The sequence below is a fragment of the Erinaceus europaeus genome, chromosome 2 (assembly GCF_950295315.1).
Source record: "Erinaceus europaeus chromosome 2, mEriEur2.1, whole genome shotgun sequence".
NCBI classification, from domain to species: Eukaryota; Metazoa; Chordata; class Mammalia; order Eulipotyphla; family Erinaceidae; genus Erinaceus; species Erinaceus europaeus.
Genome location: NC_080163.1, coordinates 45,094,332 through 45,117,767, shown reverse-complemented (window position 1 = coordinate 45,117,767; position 23,436 = coordinate 45,094,332). Strand labels below are relative to the sequence as shown.

The following is a 23,436-nucleotide window of genomic DNA, read 5'->3' as shown; positions in this document are numbered from 1 at the left end:
TTCTGAGCTGCTGCAAGAACATAAACACCCCAGTCCTTGCAGTGACTCTACACTTAGTATTTCAAAAAAACATTTTACTTTCATATGGGAATTGTTTTTCTTTTTTCTTTTTCAGTTTATTTGGTAGGACAGAGAGAAATTCAGAGCGGGAGGGGGAAACAGAGATGGAAAGAGACAGAGAGACACCTGCAGACCTACTTTACTGCTTAGGAAATGACCCCCTGTAGATGGGGTGCTGGGGGCTCGAACCAGGATCCTTGTGCAAGTCCTTGCACTTTGTACTACATTCGCTTAACCACATACACCACTGCCTGACCCTGGGGTAAATGTTTACATGCACTTTGCTTGTTTGTTTTACCAGAGCACTGCTCAGCTTGGGCTTATGGTGGTGCTGAGGCTTGAACCTGGGACACTGGGGCCTCAGGCATGAGAGACTTGTGTATAAGCATTATGCTATCTCCCCAGCCTTACATACAGTTCTACTAATACTAAATGTCATGTGAGAACTGGATATTACAAAGCAGTGGGTAGTGTTGGACTCTCAAGTATACGCCATGGCTTCACATATGCCAGAAGGATGCTTTCGTTGTCTCTCATCTCTTCTTTTCTCTCAATCAATCTCAAGGAAGGAAGGAAGGGAGAAAATAAGACTACAGGAGCTGACAGGCATGGAGGATAATGCCAGGTCCCTGCAGAGACTTATCATGGCTAAAAGACAAGCGCCCTAACAACTTCAATTATGAATGGATTCAGAATTTCAGGACCCAGGATGGCTCCAGGATTGGAAACATGGCTGACAGGTCAGCCCGACTTGGGTCAGAAAGAGCCAAGTCAGTAAGAGCCTGCGCCCCAGAGCAAGCCAGATGAGAAAGGTGAGATGCCCTGCACAGTGTCCACCACAGGTGACAAGGAGACCTCTACAGGCATAAGGAAGTAGCCAAATGAGTGTAGTCAATGGCAAGTGTTTATGAAGCTGGACTTGTAATATATCATGGAAGTCTATCAGATATCAAAATGAAGTGTGATCTTACAAGGGACCAAAATGTAAGGTGATGTTGGTGTCTGAAATTAGATGGTGACTAAAGCTGATTTCTGGTCTGAAAGTCCAACCGTCAGGGGAGAAGGGTGATTCAACACAATCTGATCTTCAAAGACATCATGCTCCTTGTACTTTGAAACACTTAGCTGAAAGAACTAAAAGCAGGAATTCCAACCAGCATATCATGTTCCCATGTTCATAGCAGCATATTCACAAGAAACAAAATGTGGAAGCAACCTATCCCACTGATGGAGGAATAAACAAATATGTTCTACATACACAGTGAAAGAGTATTTGGCCTCAAAAAGTCAAGTAGTTGTGATACAAGTTACATGTGTGTGACGCTTACAGACATTATGTGAAGCGAGGAGCCAGTCATGGGACAAAGACTGTCTGACTCCTCTTAGAGGAGGTACCTAGAGTAGTAAAACTCAGTCAGTAGAAAGAAAGCTGGTTGCCAAAGGGTGGGGAGAGAGAGTGTTGTTCCATGGGTATGGAGCCTTACTGTGGGAAGATGGAAAATTTTGGAGAGCGGTGGCAGTGACAGCGGCACAGAAATGTGAATATACTTAGTGCCACCAAACTGCAACAGGTCCCTGAATAACATCACTTAGTTATGATGCTGACGAGAAAAGCAAAACCCAGTTACTGCCTGAGGACCTGCTTTGGTTATGTGTTGTTTCGCATAGTCTCTGAACAACCTACCCACCAGACAAGTGAAGTAAGGACTTAACCTGGGAGTCAGGCGGTAGCGCAGCAGGTTAAGCACAGGTGGCGCAAAGCACAAGGACCGGCGTAAGGATCCCAGTTCGAGTCCCCAGCTCCCCACCTACAGGGGAGACGCTTCACAAGTAGTGAAGCAGGTCTGCAGGTGTCTATCTTTCTCTCCCCGTCTTCCCCGCCTCTCTCCCTTTCTCTCTGTCCTAGCCAACAACAACGACATCAAGAACAACAACAATAATAAAACAACAAGGGCAACAAAAGGTAATAAATAATATTTTTTTAAAAAAGGACTTACTCTACTTAATCATGGTAAAAAGCCATCAGTATTGAGAGATGACTTTTACCACATTCACATTCATCCCTTTTTTTCTTCCTTTCTTATCTGTGATTAATAGTGGTTACAAGATTGTAAGATTATAGTGTATAGTCCCACAGTGTGTAATACCAAAGTTCCTCCCACATCCCCCCAAATCTCTATATTCTATTTTTCTAATTTCTTTATTGGGGGATTAGTGGTTTATAGTCAACAGTAAAATACAATACTTTGTACATGTATAAATTTCTCAGTTTTTTACATAACAATCTAACCAATCCCTATTTTATTTTATTTTATTTTATTTTATTTTTTGCCTAGAGGGTCACGCTTGGGCTCAGTGCCTGCTGTTAAAGGCCATTTTTTCCATTTTGTTGCCCTTGGGTTATTGTTATTGTTGTTGCTTTTGTCATTGTTGGATATGACAGAGAGAAACCAAGAGAGGAAGGGAAGAAAGAGAGTGGGAAAGAAAGATAGACACTTGTAGACCTGTTTCACTGCTTGTGAAGCTTCCTGCAGGTGGGGAGCCTGGGGCTCAAACTCGGATCCTTAACTTTGTGCCATGTGCAGTTATCCCGCTTTGCTACTGCTCTGCCCCCCAATCCCTGTATTCTTTAACCTTCTGCCATTCACAAGGATTCTGGGCAGCTCAGCACCTGGGGAGAAGCCAGAACTAGGCTTTGCAGGAAAAACTATCTGCTGGAGGCTCAGGGACACTGTCCCAGCTCAGTTCTTTACAGAGGGGTTGTATGAGTCAACTCTGCAGTCCCTCAAGGCCAGCCTGGGCTGTGGCCAAGAGAGGCACATCTTGGTCATCAAAAGCAGTGAAAGGAGCCAGGTGGTGAAGCACCCAATAGAGCACACATGGTCGCCATGCTCAAGAACCTGAGTTCAAGCTCCCGGGTTCCCATCTGCCAGAGAGAAGCTGTGTGAGTGGTGGAACAGTGCTGTCGGTGTCTCTTCTTCTGCATCTCTCCCACCTCTTCCTGTCTCTCACCTTTCATGAGGGAGAGAGAGAGAGAAGAAAAGAGGGGGGTGAGATTAGCCACCAGGAATGGTGGAGCCATGTAGTACATAGTCCCAGTGATAACTCAGGTGGAAGAAGGAAAAAAAAAAAAAGGAATTGACTGACTGCCCATGTGTCCCCCCTGCAGACTCTTCCAGATTGCTCAGTGGCCCTTATAGGATGTGCAGAGGAGGATGGAGCCACTCTTGCTGATACCTGGCTCCACTGCCCTCCCACTGTACACTCTCACTTGTTTCTCATTCCTGCAGGGGAATGAAGCAGAAAGACTATCCTGCTTCAGGCCACTCAGGGACCATTATGGAAGAGGAGCCCAAGGCCCATGTGAGGAAATGCACTGTGACAATCCACTCTGGGTGGGACTCATGATCACCACACCTAGAGTTCAGCACCATGATAGCCACCCCCACCCCATGCACCAAGGAGGGGGAAATCAATCTTACTACCACTCTGTGGTTGTTTCTTTTCTTTTACTAAAACAAGAATGATTCAAAAAAGGAGGACTGACAAGGGACTGACCAGGAAAGGCCTCATTCCAGAACAGCCCGGCTTCCAGCCTTGGCCTCTCCAAATGAGGTCCAGGAACAGGTGATGATGGTGATTCATACATAATCATTCTTTCATACCTTGCTTAGTGAGGAAAGACACTGGGAACTGAGGAGTCATGAAACAAAGAAAAGAAGGAAGCAGACAGACCTAGAAACCACATACTCCAACATCAGAGGCTCCTGATCACAAGACAACTCATCACAATTTAGGAAGCCGAAAAGAAATTATTACTTTCCTGGCTTTTGGTTACCCGGTTCTAGAGTAAAATGGAGAAAGGTTACTTTGAGGGAAGCTGGCTCAACAGCTGGGCCTAGCCAGTGAGGGGCCAAGCACAGATGGCCCCACCACTGTTATCTGTCAGTCTGACTTCCTGGGTGCCAGTCTCAGGAGTCACCTGTTGATAGGACCTCCTGCTGCTTCTTGCCAGGAAAACCCCACTGTATCATTTCTGTAGAGCACAAAGCCTGCTTTTGCTTTTATCTTAAGCATACAGACTACAACTGGTTCCTACACGTACCATGTTACTGATTAACGGCCGCAACAGATACACTCATGTAAAACACCCAGGCTCCTTCCTGCCTCCACTGTCAGGCCTGCTTTTGTGACAGTGAAAATAATCATATTTTTACCAGCACACACCTCATTTTAGAGCCTGGACACATGACAAGTCCTGATATCAGGGGTGGGACAGAATGGTGACTGGGGTGACCTTTACCTATGATGACGGTCCATCAAGCTACCTTCTGCTCCCTGCAGCCACAGCAAAGGCCACCCTTGCAGGCCTGGGGTGGGGCACAGGTGCCTGGGCTCTGCTGACTGGCTGTTTCTAACTCGCTGTTTCTAATAGTTTAGCCCACAGCCACCCAAAGTCATGACAGAGGGCCCACTGTTCACTGAGGGGAGCCATTTGGCAAGTGTGAAGCCAGAGACTCCCCAGTATAGAAAGTGAGACAAGAAGATGGCTTGGCCTGCAGGGCTGTGACCCCACCTCTGCCAGACTGGAAGACAGGGCTGGTATTTAGAGAAACGACTTCCTCCATATTTAAAGCTCAACTTAAGTCTACTGTGACCAACCATCTCACTGACATGGGGAAAGACAGGCTGGTCTTGCCAGGGAAACCCTCAGGTGGGGTGTGGAAGGGTGGGGGTGGGGAAGCACACACAACATGCCAAGAATGCCATGTGCACTCCCCACTCCCTGGGGCTAAGCCCCTCAACTGAAGGTTTCTTGATATCCACAACATGTCAAGAATGCCAGAAGATAAGTGGCTGCTCCCCACCCACTGAGCAGGGCACATTTGCCCACAGCAGTGGCTTCCAACACCACCAGTTTGGAGACTAGAACTCCCAGCGAACTCTGGAAGCCCAGCTCAGCACATTCACAGCCTCAGGCAGCCACAGCCCTGCTAGCAGCAGCACCAGGAACTCCCTCTCCAGGACCCTTTCCCCTCCCTTTTTAAATTCCAGGCACAGAGAAAAAGGCAGATATCACAGCAATGCTCCACCATTCAATGGAGTTTCCCTTGGCGCTGCACAGGGCCATACCATATGGTACAGAGGGCTCGAATCCAGTTCTTGGGCAAAATAATTCAACAAGAAGCACAGAGCAGGCTGGGGAGATAGCCTAACGGTTATGCAAACAGACTCTCATGTCTGAGACTCTGAGGTCCTAGCATTACCCTAAACGAAAGCTGAGCAATGCTTTGGAAAGAAAAGAGGAAAAGGAGGAAGTGGAGGAGGAGGAGACAAGACAAGACGAGACAGTGCAGACATGAGGACAGGTGTCTCTGGGGTTGGACACCCCAGGTGTGACAACCTCATCCAGGTTTGGTTTCCTCACCTACAAAATGGAGGTGACAAAAGGGGGCCAGGTGGTGGCACACCTGGTTAAGCGCACCACATTACAAAATGGAGGTGACAACAGGGCCTGCCCCTCATAGGTTCTGTGAGGACTGAGCTAACCCACACCGTCAGTGTCTGGTACACAGCAGGCATGCAGTATATGGGAGCTGCTGTCATTGTTCCCGAGACCCAGGCCTGAAGGGCAGAAGATGGAGCTCCCTGTCCATACCCCTAGAAGCAGCACAGGCACTGTGCAGAGATGGTGGGAGATTCTATAGATTTTAATTTCAGAAAAATAACTGAGGTCTTTCTTGGTGAATACAATACTGAAATGGGGTAAAGAGGTGTTTATATCTCAGGTACTGCTGAGCCCACCGTCTGAGCAATAATCAAGGAAGGACAGGTGACAGCCTCCTAAAGATGTTCACAGCCACACAGCCATCCTATTATCTACACTTCCACCCCAATGCCAGCAGGGCCCTCTAGAAACCCTTGTATGGTTAAAAAGGGTGATGGTCCTATTCAGGAATGCCTTCTGAGCATCAAGATAAATCCTGGCAACACTTAGCCCGATTCTATCTAGGTTAAAAAGAAAAAAAAAACAAAAAACTAAAGACTTTAATGTCGTTTACCACACTGTGTCCCTAGCTAGCACAGGACACGCTATAGAGCCTACAGATATCAATGAATGAGATAGCCAATGAATGAATGAGTGAATGAATGAATGAATGAATGAGTGAGTGAGCAAACAAGTGAACAAAGCAACAATTTGACTTGCACCTTTGATCTCAGCTGCCAGTTTTAACAAGCAAGAAAAACTTTGATCAAAAGGGGCAAAACCACAGGGTCCCACAGAGGGAAACAGATGGAGCAGTACTGGCCCCTCAAAACTAAACGGGCTAAGGCAGGTAACAGACAGCAGCAGGCTTCCTGGCTGCGAGCTGATAAGGCCTTCCCCCACAGGTGGGCAAGTCAGCATTTCCTGGAGGTGGGAACCTGGCCAGGTCAGGGACAAGAGAGAATTTGCCATGCTGCTGTGTTTACTTACTACCATCTCTAGGGTCTCTCAGTTCCCTTGGCCCCAACTGTGGACTCAGCTCATCTGCTGGGAGCTGGGTTCTTCCCACAACTCTTACAAACACAAGCTGACTGGATTCAGGGCCCCTGGTGGCCACTCCTGGCAGAATCCACTCCAGTAAAAAGCAATTCCCTTAGTCTCTTTCTTTCCTTGCCTTAAGGGGGAAACAGCATTAAGCTCTTGGCATTGATTATAAAGATTAAATGATCAGCTACTTGAAAAATTGTGCCAGGCACAAAATAAACACAATAAATTATAGGCAATATTGCTGCTGTTATTCTATGAACTAAATAAAGGGCTAAGACTAAGAGCACACTATATGATAGAGCTGTATACTCTTCAGAGAGTATTTTAAATATTTTTTAAATTTTTTATTGTCTATTTATTTATTGGATAGAGACAGAAATTGAAAGGGAAGGATAGAGAGGGTGAGAGACAGAGAGACAGACACCTGCAGCACTGCTTCACCACTTATGAAGCTTTCCCTCTGCAAGTGGAGACTGGGGGCTCGAACCTGGGTCCTTGCGCATTGTAACGTGTGCTCAACCAGGTGTGCCACCACCTGGACCCTTTTATCTATTTTAATATGAGGGGGAGAGATAGAAAAGCAGACAGACAAGCACCACTCAGCTCTGGTTTATGGTGGTAGTGGGGATTAAACCTGGGACCTCAGTGTCTCCGGCATCACCATTACACAAAAACAAGACCAGCTATATGATAGGGGAGCCACATGAAACAGCAGTGGCAGTAAGAGTGACATCTGAAATGATAACTCTCCAGAAGATTTGCTTATTATTCTAAGGTTTGTATATGCTATGGGCCAAGATATGCAGCAGTGTTGACTTTAAAGAAAAAATAGGAACCATTCAGAAAGACAGTTCACCTGGGTAGTGTGCCTGCTTTGCTGTGTGTGCTCCAGGTTTAAGCCTGGCCTCCAGCACACTAGAGGAATCACTGGTCCTGTGATCTTTCTCCCTCTCTCTCTCTCTCTCTCTCTCCCCCCTCCGTCTCTGCCTATCTGAAAAAGTCAGGCTGGAGCAATGAAGCTCCAGCTGAATGACACTGAACACAAGGCCAAAGAAGCCAGGGAAATAGCCCAACAGGCAGAGCATTGGAATTGTGCAGCTCTACAGCTCTTGGTTTTATCCCAAGCACCTTATGGTCCAGAGCAGTGCTCTGGCTTATCTCTTTTCTCTCTCATGTGAATTAATCTCATAGTAATAGATAAAATACACCTGTAAAGCAAATATACCAGCATGTTTCTCTGTAGGACAGCCTAGTGTGACCAGGAGCGGCAGCCAGGGAACAACAAAGGTCTGCTCCACTCAAGGTTGAGAATAGGGGCCCTCTGGTCCCCGATCCCACTGCACTGGTCATCACACAGCAACTAGTACCTGTGAGACTAACTCCTCACCCATGGATACACACACCTATCCTTGCCAATCCTCCTGTGTTATATCCCACTTTTTAAAGCACCTCAACTCTGGGGAGCCACAATATAAACAGCATATAGATTTTTTTCTCTGTGGTTAGCCACACCCAACACTGGAAGCTGGGGGCCAGTGGGTACAGTGTCACACGGCCTGCCCGTGCCCACAGCCTCTCCTGCAGTCAATGCCTCAGTGCTGCTAGGAACTGTGTCCTACGGAAAGATGCCTGCCACCCAGGGGACCCCACACTCACAACCTTCCGCCACCTCTGCAGAGTGGAGCAAGCACAGCAGCCTTCGGCACTACAGTCCAAAGGACTGTGCGGCCTGCTCCCACCTGCGCCTTCCGATTTCCTGAGATGCCTGACCACCAAACCAGTTTCCTCACTATATCAAGCTAGTTGAAAGAATAAAGAAAATTCTCAGGGAGGGGGAGCACAAGTAATGAAGCATCCTGTTGAGTGCACGTTACATGTGCAAGGACCTGGGTTCAAGCCACCAAGCCCTTAACTGCAAGAGGAGGAAGCTTCATGATAAGTGAGGTAGTGTTGCGGGTCTCTCTCTCCCTCTTCTCCTTCCCTCCCCCTTCCCTATTTGTCTCTATCCAAAAAATGAAAAGAGGGAAAAAAGGAGGGGAGCACCTGGAGCAGCGGATTCACTGTGCAGACACTGAGCCTCAGCAATAATCTTGGTGGCAATAAAAAATAAATAAAATTAAGAAGGAGGTGAAGGCATGGGTCAAGACTGGGTAAAAGGAGTGTTAGAGCAGAAAACCCAAGCTACACCTGGGCGGAAGAGAGAGGGCCCTTGTTTCCCTGGACCAGCCAAGTTTGGCCGAGCCTACCTGCTCCTTGTCAGTGGCCACTGGCAGGGCCACCAGCTGGCTGGTGAATGTCACATGGACAAAGAGGAGTGGCCTTCTCCATTCCATTACCCCTGAATGTTGGGCAGGCCAATCCTGAAAGGCAGTAGGATTTTGCATAAAGCAGTTCACTAAAGCAGGTTGGGACTCTAGACCAAGAAGATGGAAGATGAGAAATTTTTAGGAGACTAACAGGCCCCGGTGACCATAAAAACAGATTGCCTTGTGCAAAAACCAGGTCCAGGAGATCCAGGGCAAGTGAGAAGGGGATCTGTACCAAACACGGAGCCTTGCCAAGGGGATCTGTCCAGCTAATGCCTGGAGTCCCAGTGTGGGGGATGAGAGTGAATGGGTGCTGGTGCCCAGTGTGCCCACTAAGTGAAGGCCAAGTTCCTCTGCTTGAAGCAGGAGCTGCAACTGAAGGCACCTGGCTCCTCAGAAGCCACCTTCCCCACCACTAACTGCGTGTTCTTGCTGGTGCTGAAGTACTTTACAGATCGTTTCCAAGTGGAATACAGAAAGGGCATAAGAGTTAAGCAAATGTTTACAATCAGACCTGGGTTAAATTCATGGCCTCTCAAAACCAAAAGGGTTGTGGCCCTTTTGACTTTAGACAAGTTATTTGTGGGGGTCTGGCGGTAGCGCAGCGGGTTAAGCGCACATGGCACATAGCATACCGACCAGCTTAAGGATCCTGGTTTAAGCCCCCGGCTCCCCTCCTGCAGGGCGGTCACTTCACAAGCAGTGCAGCAGGTCTGCAGGTGTCTTATCTTTCTCTCCCCCCTATTTTCCCGCTGTCCTATCCAACAACGACATCAATGGCAACAATAACAATGACAACAACAAGGGCAGCAACAGGGGCAACAAAATGGGAAAAAATGGCCTTCAGGAGCAGTGGATTCATAGAGCAGGCAGGAGTGCCAGCAATAACCCTGGAGGCAAAAAAGAAAAAGAAAAAGAAAAGTTATTTGTTTTGCTTTGTTTTGTTTAGATAGAAGCAGAGGCAGAGAGAGAAAGAGAAAGGGGGGGGGGGGAGATAGCGCCAAAGCTTCCTCCAGTCCTAGGGGAGTCAGGCTGAATTGTGCACATGGCAAAGAAGCACAGTACTGAAGTGAGCTTTTACTTCAATAATACAAATCCAATTACAAAGAAGACTAAAACAAAAATAAACCAATGGGATTACATCAAATCAAAACTTCTGCACAGCAAAAGATACTGCCACCCAAACAAAGAGACCCCTTACAGAATGGGAGAAGATTTTTATATGCTGTATAGCAGACAACAGGCTAGTAATCAAAATATAAAAAGAACTCACCAAACTCAGCAACAAGAAAACAAATGATCCCATCCAAAAACGGGGAGAGGACATGGACAGAATATTCACCACAGAAGAGACCCTAAAGGCCAATAAACATATGAAAAAATGTTCTAAGTCTTCAATTGTCAGAGAAATGCAAATAAAGACAACAATGAGATACCACTTCACTCCTGTGAGAATGTCATACATCAGAAAATGTAGCAGCAACAAATACTGGAGAGGTTGTAGGGACAAAAGAACCCTCCTGCACTGCTGGTGGGAATGTAAATTGGTCCAATCCCCATGCAGAGCAGTCTGGAGAACTTTCAGAAGGCTAGAAACAGACCTACCCTATAACCCTGCAATTCGTCTCCTGGATATGTATCCTAAGGAACCCAACACATCCATCCAAAAAGATTTGTGTATACCCATGTTCATAGCAGCACAATTTCTAATAGTCAAAACCTGGAAACAACCCAGGTGTCCAACAACAGATGAGTGGCTAAGAAAGGTGGTATATATAGACAGTGGAATACTAAGCTATTAAAAATGGTGAACTTGGGGGCTGGGCAGTAGCGCAGTGAGTTAAGCACCCGTGGCACAAAGTGCAAGGACTGGCATAAGGATCCTGGTTCAAGCCTCCAGCTCCCCACTTCACAATCGGTAAAGCAGGTCTGCAGGTATCTATCTTTCTCTCTCCCTCTCTGTCTTCCACTCCTCTCTCAATTTCTCTCTGTCCTATCCAACAACAACAACAGCTATAATAACAACAACAATAACAACAACAACAAGGGCAACAACAAGGGCAACAAAATGGGAAAAATAGCCTCTAGGAGCAGTGGATTCATAGTGCTGGCATGGAACCCCAGTGATAACCCTGGGGGCAAAAAAAAAAAATTCACCTTCTTCACCATATCTTGGATGGAGCTTGAAGGAATCATGTTAAGTGAGATAAGTCAGACAGAGAAGGAAGAATATGGGATGATCTCACTCATAGACAGAAGTTGAAAAATGGGAGTCAGGTGGTAGCACAGCGGGTTGAACGCACATGGCATGAAGCGCAGGGGCTGGCCTAAGGATCCTGGTTCGAGCCCCCAGCTCCCCACCTGCAGGGGAGTCACTTCACAAGCAGTGAAGCAGGTCTGCAGGTGTCTGTCTTTCTCTCCCCCTCTGTCTTCCCCTCCTCTCTCCATTTCTCTCTGTCCTGTCTAACAGCGACGACATCAGTGACAACGATGATAATAGCTACAACAACAATGGGGGAAATAAATTTTTTTAAAAAGTTGAAAACAATACCATGATGCCAGCCTGCCTTCCCTGGGCAGATGACCTCACCAATGTGTCCTGGAACCCCACCTCTCAAGAGCCCTACCCCACGAGGGAAAGGTAGGGACAGGCTGAGGGTATGGATTGGCCTGTCAACACCCACATCCAGTGGAGAAGCAATTACAGAAGCCAGACCTCCCACGTTCTGCACCCCATAAAGATCTTTGGTCCATACTCCCAGAAGGATAAAGAATAGGGAAGCTTCCAATGGAAGGGATGGGATATGGCACAACGGTGGTGAAAACTGTATGGACTGTACCCCACTAATCCCACAATCTTGTTAATAATTATTAAATTACTAATAATAATTTTAAAGGAAATTAGAAAAATAAGAAAATACAAAGCAGAACTTGGACTGGGTTTGGTATATTGCACCAAAGTAAAGGACTCCGGGGTGGGGTGGGGTGGGGGAGGGTCAGGTCCTAAAACATGATATCAGAGGACCTAGAGGTGGTTGAATTGTCATGTGTAAAACTGAGAAATGTTATACATACACAAACTACTGTATTCTATATTATTTCTCCTGTCTTTTATTGTTGACTGTAAGCTATTAATCTTCTCCAATAGTAAGATGATGTTATAAATATTGTTTACTCTTCTTGAGAGACCACAGGACTCAGAAGCATGTGAGGCTCTGGGTCAGATCCCAGGAATCATGAGCAAGATGATATGGTTTCTCTAAGATGTTTGTTCCATATCTAGACAATCTGGCATACAATCGCTTACCCCAAAGGGCCCTTAGTCCAGGGTCATGAAGTACCTAGCCAGCAGAATTGCTGAGGAGCATGGGTTTTGGGGTTGGATGGGGTGGGGGGTCTGAAACCCTGCTCCACCATTTCTACTGCCTGCATGACAGTGAATAAATTAGCCTTTCTATGCCTCTACTTGTTTATATGATGGAGATAATGCAAGATTTACCTCAGCCAGCAAGATAGCTCATCTGAGAGGGTACCTGCTTTGTCATGCTCAGTTCCCACTGTACTGGGGAAAAGCTTTGGTGCGGTGATGCCTCTCCCTCTCTCCCCGTATGGGTTATCTCCCCCAGCCCAATACACACACACACAGAGGTCTGGAGTGGTGAAATTCTGGCAACAAAAAAAAGAAAGAAAGAAAAAAGAAGAAGAAATCTCTACCTCACTGGGTGAATCTCAGGACTAAATGAGTTAATATATAAAAGTAGCTGACACACATATAGTCACACAGCAAATATTAGCTCTATTATTTACATAATCTTTATTATTTAACAGCTAACATTAAATGTTAAAAAAATTGGACCCTTTTCCTCAAATAATCCTGGTTATAGTGGTTTTTATTAACTCACTGTAGCATTTCAAGGTCGACCTCTTTTTCCATTCATTTTATTTCAGCTAGACAAAGAGACAGGAGGAGAGGGACAGAATGTGAGAGACACCACAGCACTGGAACTTCTCCCAATGCCAAGGTTCTTCTTTCTTTTTCTTTCTTTTTTTTTTTTTTTTTTTGCCTCCAGAATTATTGCTGGGGCTTAGTGCCTGCAGCATGAATCCACTGCTCCTGGAAGCCATTTTTCCCCCCTTTAGTTGCCCTTGTTGTTGTAGCCTTATTGTGGTTATTATTGTTGTTGTTGATGTCGCTCATTGTTGGATAGGACAGAGAGAAATGGAGAGAGGAGACGAAGACAGAGAGGAGGAGAGATAGACACCTGCAGACCTGCTTCACCAATCGTGAAGCGACTCCTCTGCAGGTGGGGAGCCGGGGGCTCGAACTGGGATCTTTATGCTGGTCCTTGCGCTTTGTGCCATGTGCACTTAACCCGCTGCGCCACCGCCCGACCCCAGCCAAGGTACTTTCAATGTGGTACTGGGGCTCCAACCCAATCTTGTGTATGGCAAGATACATGCCCTACTGGGTAAACTATCTTTCAGGCCATTTCAATGGTTTTAATCTAGGAACCGGTACCAAACACAAGGATTTTCCAGTCCCTGACTGCTGAGAGACTCAGAAACAAAGCCTGTACAACTCAAGGCCAAAAGAAAGTTCTTTATAGCTCCACATTCCTGAAGCTTCCTTCCTGGGCAAGTGACCAGAAAAAGTCATGTATTTTTCAGTTGCTGATGAAGCTGATTAGGAAGACCTTTCCCTCCATTGGCTCAAAAGCAAAAACCAACTTAAAATTTTAATTATGGTGCTCGCTTCAGCAGCACATATACTACAATTGGAACGATCCAGAGAAGATTAGCATGGCCCCTGTGCAAGGATGACACGCAAATTCGTGAAGCATTCCATATTTTTCTTTCGGCCTCCCGGGGCAGAGGGAGGGTGGGGATGGGTGGGTGGGAAGGGACACAGTCTTTTGGTGGTGGGAATGGTGTTTATGTACACTCCTATTAAACTGTAGTCATATAAATCACTAATTAATATGAGAGGGGAAAAACTGATTGTATGTCTCACACTTTTTAAAGCACAGACTGAGTCTTTTTAATACACAGGCTGAGTCTTTGATATGTGGACTCTCTCAAAAGCCTAGACCAGGGAGAACAGAAGCAACCAGTGGCACAGCTATATACAAGATACTGGGTATTATACAGCAAATCCTAACAAAGGGACTTTTCAAAGTTAACACAATTACCAAATAATGTGATAACAACAATAACTATTCATTGTCTTCTTGAACCCTAAGGCAGCAGGAACCTCACATTTCCACTATAGAGCCTATATTTCCCCCAGTCCTGGAACCTTAGGGTGGGGCCCACTTTCCTGCATGCTTCTCTCAATTCATATCAAATAATATTGCATCCTCCGATCACAACCTAATCAATGCAATGAGTGCCACCTCAGCATGCTTCACTTCAGACTGTGTCCAGAGACTTCAGGTGTGGAATGACAACCCTTCAGCTTCATTACTTGGGTGAAACCTTTCCTTTCATAGTGTTCTCTAATTCCATTCCAGGTGGTTCACTTCCTAACAAAGTCCCAAAACCTAGATATAGACCAGGTCCAACACTTCATCTGCACTATTCCAGCCAAAAGGTCTGGAATTGTTCAACAATTTGCTTGGCTTTGTATGTTAACTCTCTTTTCAGCCACCAGTTTCCAGATGCCACCATGATGCCAACCAGACTTCCCTGGACTGACGACCCCACCAATGTGTCCTGGAGCTCAGCTTCCCCAGAGACCCACCCTACTAGGGAAAGAGAGAGGCAAACTGGGAGAATCGGCCGACCAGTCAACGCCCATGTTCAGCGGGGAAGCAATTATAGAAGCCAGACCTTCCACCTTCTGCAACCCACAATGACCTTGGGTCCATATTCCCAGAGGGATAAAGAATGGGAAAGCTACCAGGGGAGGCAATGGGATATGGAGATAACTGTGTGGAATTGTACCCCTCCTATCCTACGGTTTTGTTAATAAATAAATTTTAAAAATTCAATTATGAAGATTCCATAGAAGTGGTTCTCAGTGGAAGGCAAATTGAGCTCCGAGCAGAATCTGGTAATTTCTAAAGACCTATGGTTGTCATAATGGAGGAGAACTAACCTACAGTGAGTGGACAGGACAGCAGCCACCATCACCACCAAGTACCCAGCCCAACTGATAACTGAAATGATTCAGTTCTAACAGGATACACAATGGTGCCCCACACGACAGAGGCAACCAGGTACAAATGTTTGTGCATGTAAGCAAGGACTGCCTGGGAAATGAGAACATGTAAGCCATTTCAGATGGTGGAGTAGCAGTTAAAACTTTATATAGAATTAACTTTTTTTTTCCCCTATAGCTAAGTCTTAGGACCAGTGAAGGAGTGAGGGGTAGCACTCACTGGAAGCAGGGATGTCCTAAAGTAACGTACATCTGGCAGAGGTATGAAATCACATGAGACACAGCCTTGCAAACTGACATCACCTCAATAAACATTTAAAAGTTGGAAGAGAAAGAAAAGTATGGCCCAAAGCTCCATCTCTTGGTTCTGATGATTTACATGTCTGGGGCTGCCAGCATTGTAATGGAGCCCCAGCCTCCTGCCAATCACAGACTATTCTACTTGAATTTCAGACAAAAAAAGTAATGGCAGGGGGGCAGTGAAACAGCTTACTTGGATAATGCACTGTTATGTCATGTTTGTGACCCAAGTTTGAGGCCCAACCCCTACCGAAGAAAGCTTTGGTGCTGTGTGTGTGGGGAGGTCTCTCACTCTCTTTGCCTCTGTCTCTTAAAAAGAAAAAATAAAAGTAATGAGAGGCAGGGAAAACTAGTGCACACATATTTCACAAAATCTAGCCCCAAGTTTAATAAATAATCTTTAATCCATTCTTAAATTATTTATTCTAGAATCTTGTCTTTCCCCCTGCATCTCTCTAAACTCTTCATCCTTCACCGTTAACAAGTGGATACTGGAGAATCAAGTGGTCAGTCAAACAAGGACTCTGCTGTCAGGGTTTGCAGATAGTAGGGAAGACCCGAATTCCTTACCTAAACCCAAGACTATAAAATTGCCAACCAAGCCAGTATGATGAAGGACAGATACCCCACGATGACTGGGGGGTGGAGGGTACAACTGTCACTGAGGCAAGCAGCATAGGAGAGAGAAGGCAAGGTTAGCAGAGACTCAGCCAAGCAAAGGCATGCATAAATCTCCAGGTCCTACAGAAAAAAATATATTTGCAAAAAAACAAGTGGGAGAAGTCTAGTGAGACTGAAGAGCTAAAACAGAATCTGATGGCAAAGCCAGACCATGAGTTCCAGGCCCTTTTCGAATGCTAACAGTACAAACAGTAATGGGCAGGTGGTTATGCAGAGACTCTCATTCCTGAAGCTCCAAAGTCCCAGGTTCAATCCCTAGTACCAGCATAAGCCAGAACCCACGGAGGGGACACAAGCTGTATATACTAGGTACATTATTTATTCAGCACCACAGTGTCATAATTTCAATTTTAGAGATCAGGGAGAAGAGCAGGCAGGGAACTGGAGAAACTCCACCTAGATTCTTGAGCCAAGGTGGCTCCTGGTGGCTGCAGGCAGCGCCCTTGCTGGGACACTGCCACCTGATACCTGGTGAGGAGAGAAGGGACTAAATAGGATGTTATGCTGGGAAGGCAGCCTGAGCTATGAAAATGCCTGACTGAAGTTTCCAATGAAAATGATATAAAAGTCCAGGCAAGCTGGGCTGTAATTCTACACTTCAAGTCAATTAGGCAGAGATGCCAAACTATTAAAACTTCTTCCCCTCACTCCTCCCACTGACTGATGGCTATAAAGTTGGACATGAGAACTCCACTGTCCCATCATTTTCCAGAGCCAGGTACTGGCTTTGTATAACCCTCCCATTTCTCTAGATTTCATTTGTGTACTTATTGAAGTATTTTTATTTATTCATTTATTTATATTTATTTATTCATTTTTTATTAATTGAGTGAGTATTAACAGACTGCTCTGGCATATAATGGTGCTGGGGACTAAACCTAGGGCCTCAGAGTCTCAGGCATGAAAGTCTTTTGCTGACTCCCCAGCCCTTCCTTAAGGTTTCATTTAAACTTAACCATGTCATATCAACTACTTAAGATCTGATAAAATCATGTAATTTCTGGATCATCATTAAAAAAAAAATACTGTTGGGCAAGGGAGGTAGCATAATGGTTGTGCAAAAAGACGCTCATGCCTGAGGCTTCCAAGTCCAGGTTCAATCCCCTATCCCACCATCAACTCTGGTTAAAAAAAAAAAAAATACTATGTCATTTTTAAAAAATATTTTTATTTATTATTGAATAGAGATAGAAATTGGTAGGGGAAGGGGAGATAGAAAGGGAGAGAGACAGACATACACCTGCAGCCCTGCTTCACCACTAGTGAAGCTTTGCTTCTGCAGGTGGGGACCGGGGGCTTGAACTTGGGTCCTTGTGCACTTTAATGTGAATGCTTAACCAGGTGCACCACCACCTCGCCCCCCAAAAATTACTATTTTAAATCTAAAAGAATATAGACATTTAGCATCTCAGCTGTGAAAACTGAAAGAGCTGGGGCACCTGGTCTCCCTGTTTTCCTCCTCCTACCCCCCTTTCCACTTTTTGCATAGCTTTTGGTGTGATTAGCTTGGTTATCCTCAGGTAGTTGGGGTTTTTCCATGTTAAAGGGCAAAGATGAAAGCTGCCAAGGCTTTCCTTTAAAATGAAAAAAAAAAAGTGTGTGTGTGTGTGTGTGTGTGTGTGTGTGTGTGTGTGTGTGTGTGTGTGTGTGTGTGTGTGTGTGTGTGTGTGTAGGGGGTTGGGGTGGGTGGGGAGCCAGAGGAGGAGCCTAGGGATCCAGTGCCCTGTGGAGGAGGAGGAGGATAGCTTGGTGTAGAGTGAGATGTGCTAACACCTATTTGGGGGAGATATGGAACTGCACCCCTGTGACAGCAACAATCCTGCAAATCAACATTTCCTCAATGAAGTGATAAAAAAAAAATTGTTACTAAGGGAAGGCGGGGAAGGACAAAAACAAAAAAGCATGGGTCCAGGCGGTGTCCTGGTTAAGCACACACATTACAGTGCACAAGGACCTGGGTTCATGCCACTGGTCCCCACCTGCAGGAGGAAAGCTTCACTAGTGGTGATGCAGGGCTGAAAGTATCTCTCTGTCTCTTTGCTCTCTTCTCAGCTTCTCTGTCTCTATGCAATAATTAAAAAAAACAAAACAGTTTTAGGCTTACAAAAGAGTGGCAGGAGTAGTACAAAGGAATCTAAGTGCCTTCGCCCCAGATTGCCCCAAACTTCAGCACAGTGATCTGCCAGGCTCATTACTGCTCAGAAGTCTATTCCCCTCCATCACACTACCCAGAGCACTCAGGGCTAATCTAGGCCAGAGGAAAGGAAAGGGAAATAGACCTCACTTCTTGATGCACAGCCACTTTGCCTAATTGCGCATTAGTGAGAATGGAAAACCACAGGTTCAGTGGGGGCAGGTGAACTCTTGAGTAAAACATTCTGTGTAGCAAAATTGTTTCAAGATTTCTGACTATGTCACAGTAACTACTATTTAGGCTTAAAAACTTAAACACAACAATATATTTTGTTTCCTGTCAGAAAATAGGCAGTCTGTCAGTTGAAGGAATGCTTTGTGAATTGAGTCCACTGAAATTAAGCACGCACCAACAAAAAAGCTTTTCACCTCATTCCTGCCTCTATTTACCGCCAATTCTCTGCTCTGGACCTCCTCCCAAACAGCAACAAGAAACAAAACCTGGTAGTCCTAGCAGGGCATCAGTTTCCTGGTAGACAGAGGTGAAATGGAGTGTGATTAATCCTGTTATGAACATTTGGACCTGGACAGGTCCCTTAACCTTCCTGGTCAATAAGTAGAAGCTTTATAGGGGCAGGCTTTCTTCCCCATTTCTGTGCTGACATGTGGCATATGCTCAGTAAACAGTGTCCATGAATGGGCAGGTCACCATTTTGAAAGAGCTGGTATTGAATTCATGTTAGGAATGTGTCCTCTTTGCCCTTTTCCCTTGCTATTTAACTCTTGCCAGTATACATGGGGATTGATGGGCAACTATGTTGTTTATTAATAAAATAAACCAGACTTCCCTGGGTAGACAACCCCACCAATATGTCCTGGAGCTCTGATTTCCCACAACCCCACCCCACTAGGGAGAGAGGCAGGCTGGGAGTATGGATCGACCTGTCAACGCCCATGTTCAGAATGGAAGCAATAATAGAAGCCTGACCTTCTGCATCACACAATGACCTTGGGTCCATACTCCCAGAGGGTTAAAGAACAGGAAAGCTATCAAGGGAGGGGACGGGATACAGAGTTCTGGTGGTGGGAATTGTGTGGAGTTGTATCTCTCTTATCCTATGGTTTTGTCAATGTTTCCTTTTTATAAAAACAAAATTAAAAATAAATAAATAAATTAAATAAAATAAAGCCTACTTCAGCATAGCCCTTGAGATGCCCCAGACTGGTTTGAAACACGAGAGGACATGAATCTTCTGGGCCCTGCCCACAGTCAGGCTGTGTTCATGCTCCTGTTCCTCTCACCCTTCTAAAAGTGTCTGCCAAACCAAACAGCTCTTTCCTCTACACTGCAGATGTAATGCCAGCCCAGCAGTTCTCCCTTGAACCTGCTTTCTATATGCAGCCAAGAGGAAAGCCTATAAATCTCACTCCAGGGCAGGAAGCACATACACTTAGACCTCCGTGTCGGTTTCTATGTTCTGGCCCCAGCAAATGCCATGGAAAGCAGAGAGAAATCTTTCTGCAAGCCCTGACCAAATGACAGCAATTCTCTAGGACTAAGATTTGGTATGGTTTGTTACACAGCAATAGATAACCAAAACATGCATCAAACTTTTCCACCTGCAACAGAAAGCCTTAAATTTTCACTTGGCAAGATCTGGTTATCCAAATGAATCTTTCAGATCTAATACTCAAAAAGAGGTCAGTTTTACATTCTTCTCTGCTAAGCACCATTTCCTGCTCCCCTGTGTATGACATCCCTATTCCAATTTCAGAATGATTTATCTTGTGTGGCCCCAGCTACATGGGGGGCGGGGGGTGCTGTGGTTTCTTTCTCTCTGCCTTGCTCTTTTTCCTTTTAAAGATGGGGGGGACATATGCATTATCCTGGCATATGTGGTGCTGGTGACTCAAGTTGGAACCTCACGCTTGAGGATCCAGTTCTTTATCCACTGCACAATCTCCCAGGGCACATATCTCACTGCATTTGAAAAAGCTGACCTGGAATGGTAAAACCTCAGAGAAGACACCCTCCCCCCCCCAAAAAAATCATCTTCTCATTTATGAATACTAGAGTTTTTTAAATTTAATTTAATTTCCTTTCCTTTTTTTTTTTTTTTTTTTTTTTGCCTCCAAGGTTATCACTGGGGCTTGGTGCCTACACTATGAATCCACTGCTCCTGGAGGCCATTTTTTTTCCCTTTTGTTGCCTTTGTTGTTATCATTGCTGCTGTTGTTGTTCAATAGGACAGAGAGAAATCGAGAGGGGAGGGGAAGACAGAGGAGAAAAGATAGACACCTGCAGACCTGTTTCACTGCCTGTGAGGAGACTCCCCACCACACCCCCACTCCCCACAGGTGGGGAGCCAGGGGCTCAAACTAGGATCCTTAGGCTGGTCCCTGCACTTCACGCCATGTGCTTAGCTTAACCCTCTGCACTACCACCCAACTCCCTTAATTTTCATTTTTGTAAGAGGGTTTTACTCCATACACTGTCTCTGTCCTCCTCAAGAGCCCCCCTTTTCCCTGCCTGTTTTGGTCACAACCTGTCGTGCTGGACGCCTGGGTCTCTGGTGACCCTCTAAATATTTAAAGTTGAGATGCATGGAGTCTTATGAATCTTGATCAACTTGGATAAAGAAAGCTTTAGGAGCCGGGTGGTGGTGTACCTGGTTGAGCGCACATGTTACAGTGACTCGCTAAACAACAGCTTCTACTTTCACTCTCTTGGAAGCTTAGATGCCATGTAAGCTCAGGTGAGAGGACAAATGATGAGTCAAGAGACTATGTTTAAGGGACCAGGAGACACAGAGTGCATACTTTACTGTGCACAAGGACCTAGGTTTGAATCCCCGGCCATCACGTGGGAGCACTATGCAAAGTGGGAGCTTTCTGAGTTGTGCAGCAGTGCTGTGGTATCTCTCCTCTGTCTCATATCCCCTATCAAAAAAAAAAAAAAAAAACAACTTTTATAGGCACAAAACCGATGCAAAAAGCTCTGGCAAACAGAGAGAGAGAGATACCCACCCATGCATGCACACAAATGGACAGACACTCTGTGCAGAGAAAGGCCTCAGAGCTAAACCAACACCCTCATCAAGTGACTGACTTGGTTTCATGCAATCTCTCTAGTCTTACTCCTAACCAAGCTGACAGATGAATTCAGCCAACCAACTAACCCCAGAGATATCACGAGAAACCAACTTATAAACTGAGAAAAATAATCAGTGTTGTCACTGGGTTTTTGCACATTCTATAGCAGATAGCTGGAACATAACCTGGCTGGACTTTACATAGCTCCATGTAACAAGGGATTGATACTGCAGCATTATTGTGAAGAGTACACAGGGCTGATACTAGCACCACTTAAAAACTAGTTGTTAAAGTTATGATAAACATTAAAAATCATCCCGGGGGGGCAAGAGGTAAGTTCACCCAGTAGAGCATACATTTTATCATGTACAAGGGCCCAGGTTCAAGCCACTACTACATGGGAGCATCATTCAAAGGGGAAGTTTCACAAGTGGTGAAACAATACTCTGGTGACTCTACTCTCTGTCTCTCACCCTTAGTCTGGAAAAAAGAACAAAAGTCTGCTGAGAGTGGTAGAATTGCACAAGCCCTAGCAGCAAAATAAACATTTTTTTAAAAAACTACCCCAAGAGAGCCATAATATATAGCAGGGTTTCTCTCTGAGAAGCTATATTTCTTTCTTTCTTTTCTTTTTTTTTTTTTTTGCCTCCAGGGTTATTGCTGGGGCTTGGTACCTACACTACAAATCTACTACTCCTGGAGGCCATTCTTCCCATTTTTGTTGCCCTTGTTGTAGTTGTTGTTATTGTTGTCATAGCTATTGTTGTTGTAGGACAAGACAGAGAGAAATCGAGAGAGGAGGAGAGAAAAATAGACACCTGCAGATCTGCTTCACCACTTACGAAGTGACCCCCTGCAAGTGGGAAGCTGGGGGCTCAAACCGGGATCCTTACACCAGCCCTTGCGCTTTGTGTCATGTGCGCCCAACCCATTAATGCCCAGCTCCTGAGAAGCTACATTTCTACAAACATCTGCACACGCTCTCTCTCTTCCCTCCCCTCTCCATATATACCAGAACATCATTCTGGCACATGTGATGTTGGGTAGTAAACATGAGACCTCAAACTTATAAATCCAGTGCTATATGGCTCTCTGCCCCAATCCAACTCTCTAGTTCTATTCAACTCTGACATCATCCTCTCAGACAATATTTTTATCCAACTCTATGTTAGCTATTAAACTCAAGCAAAAACTAAAACTCATATCCCCCTAGGAACATACCTAAAATAGTCTTCCTAGCTTCTTTCCACTCTAAGATACCATGTGCCACAGTCCCTGCACTGTGACTACAAAGACCACACAGAAAGGGAGGGGAGGGGAGGGACAGGCTGGGGATATGGATCGACTTGCCAATGCTCATGTCAGTGGAGAAGCAATTATAGGAGCCAGATCTTCCTCTTTCTGCACCCCATAAAGTATTTTGGTCCATACTCCCAGAAGGTTAAATGTTATGGGAAGATGATCAGAGGGCTCTGTACTCCAATTACATCAGGATCCAGAGAGAAAAGATAAGGGGGGGGAAAAAGTATAGAAAGAAAATCTACCTATGAAAGCTGATAAATTAGAAAACCATTACCCTTCCAGTCAACTTGGAATATCAAAGACCACCTAGGACCAAAACAAGACAAGACTAGAACTACTTTGGGAACCCACCAAATCACCAGTGAGTGCAAACATGTGTGGCTCATGAACAGAGAGGAGCCTAAGGAGAGACTCCTGGAGCTAAAGCCCAGATCTACTCCCGAGCTGCTGGTAACCATCCAGTTTGCCGGTTGAGGTGCCACCTCCAGTCATTTTTAACCAACAAAAAGACAGCTGAAGGGAGGAGAGGATTCACCTAAGGCCTACCAAATGCAACTATTTTCATAATCTTCTTCAAAACACTGAAGGTAGGTCAATGATCTAAAGTCATTAGTTCTAATCTGAGAGGAAAACAGGTCCTACATGTAGGGAGTCCCTAAGAGGCTGCATCTTTCAGTCTGGCTGACTTGGCAGGACTATTAGTGAAAAAAACCTGGAAGCAGGGTTGCCTAGGCTTGGAGGAAAGAGAGCTACTTTTTATTGGAACTAACTTTGCTGGCTGGAGTCTGCATGTCCGTTTGGAAAGTTGAGTTTTGAGCTAGCTAAATATTCCATTTTCCCTGAAATTTGGTAGGAATAGTAGAAGG

The 23,436-nt window shown here is 45.4% G+C and overlaps 1 protein-coding gene and 1 non-coding gene across 10 annotated transcripts in view; both read left to right on the top strand.

Annotated features, from left to right (window-relative positions):
* The window catches only part of PFDN1 (prefoldin subunit 1), a 964,801-nt gene that overhangs the window by 80,124 nt on the left and 861,241 nt on the right, over positions 1-23,436 (top strand). The window contains exons 5-6 of one of the 9 annotated variants that reach the window (XR_009546510.1): positions 12,850-12,923; positions 14,552-14,828. The exons of 4 other annotated variants lie outside the window; for them this stretch is intronic. Coding sequence is in view for 3 of the 5 variants with exons in the window: in XM_060179222.1 (XP_060035205.1) it covers positions 14,552-14,570 (19 nt within the window). In the remaining 2 variants the exon portion in view is untranslated. Of the gene's footprint in view, positions 1-629; positions 664-12,849; positions 12,924-14,551; positions 14,829-23,436 lie in introns of those variants that run through there. 4 more of the 9 variants (XR_009546507.1, XM_060179222.1, XM_060179210.1 and 1 more) reach the window with 4 other exon arrangements.
* Positions 13,647-13,753, top strand: LOC132537150 (U6 spliceosomal RNA). The gene has a single exon (XR_009548613.1). It is a non-coding gene; the product is annotated as a U6 spliceosomal RNA (small nuclear RNA).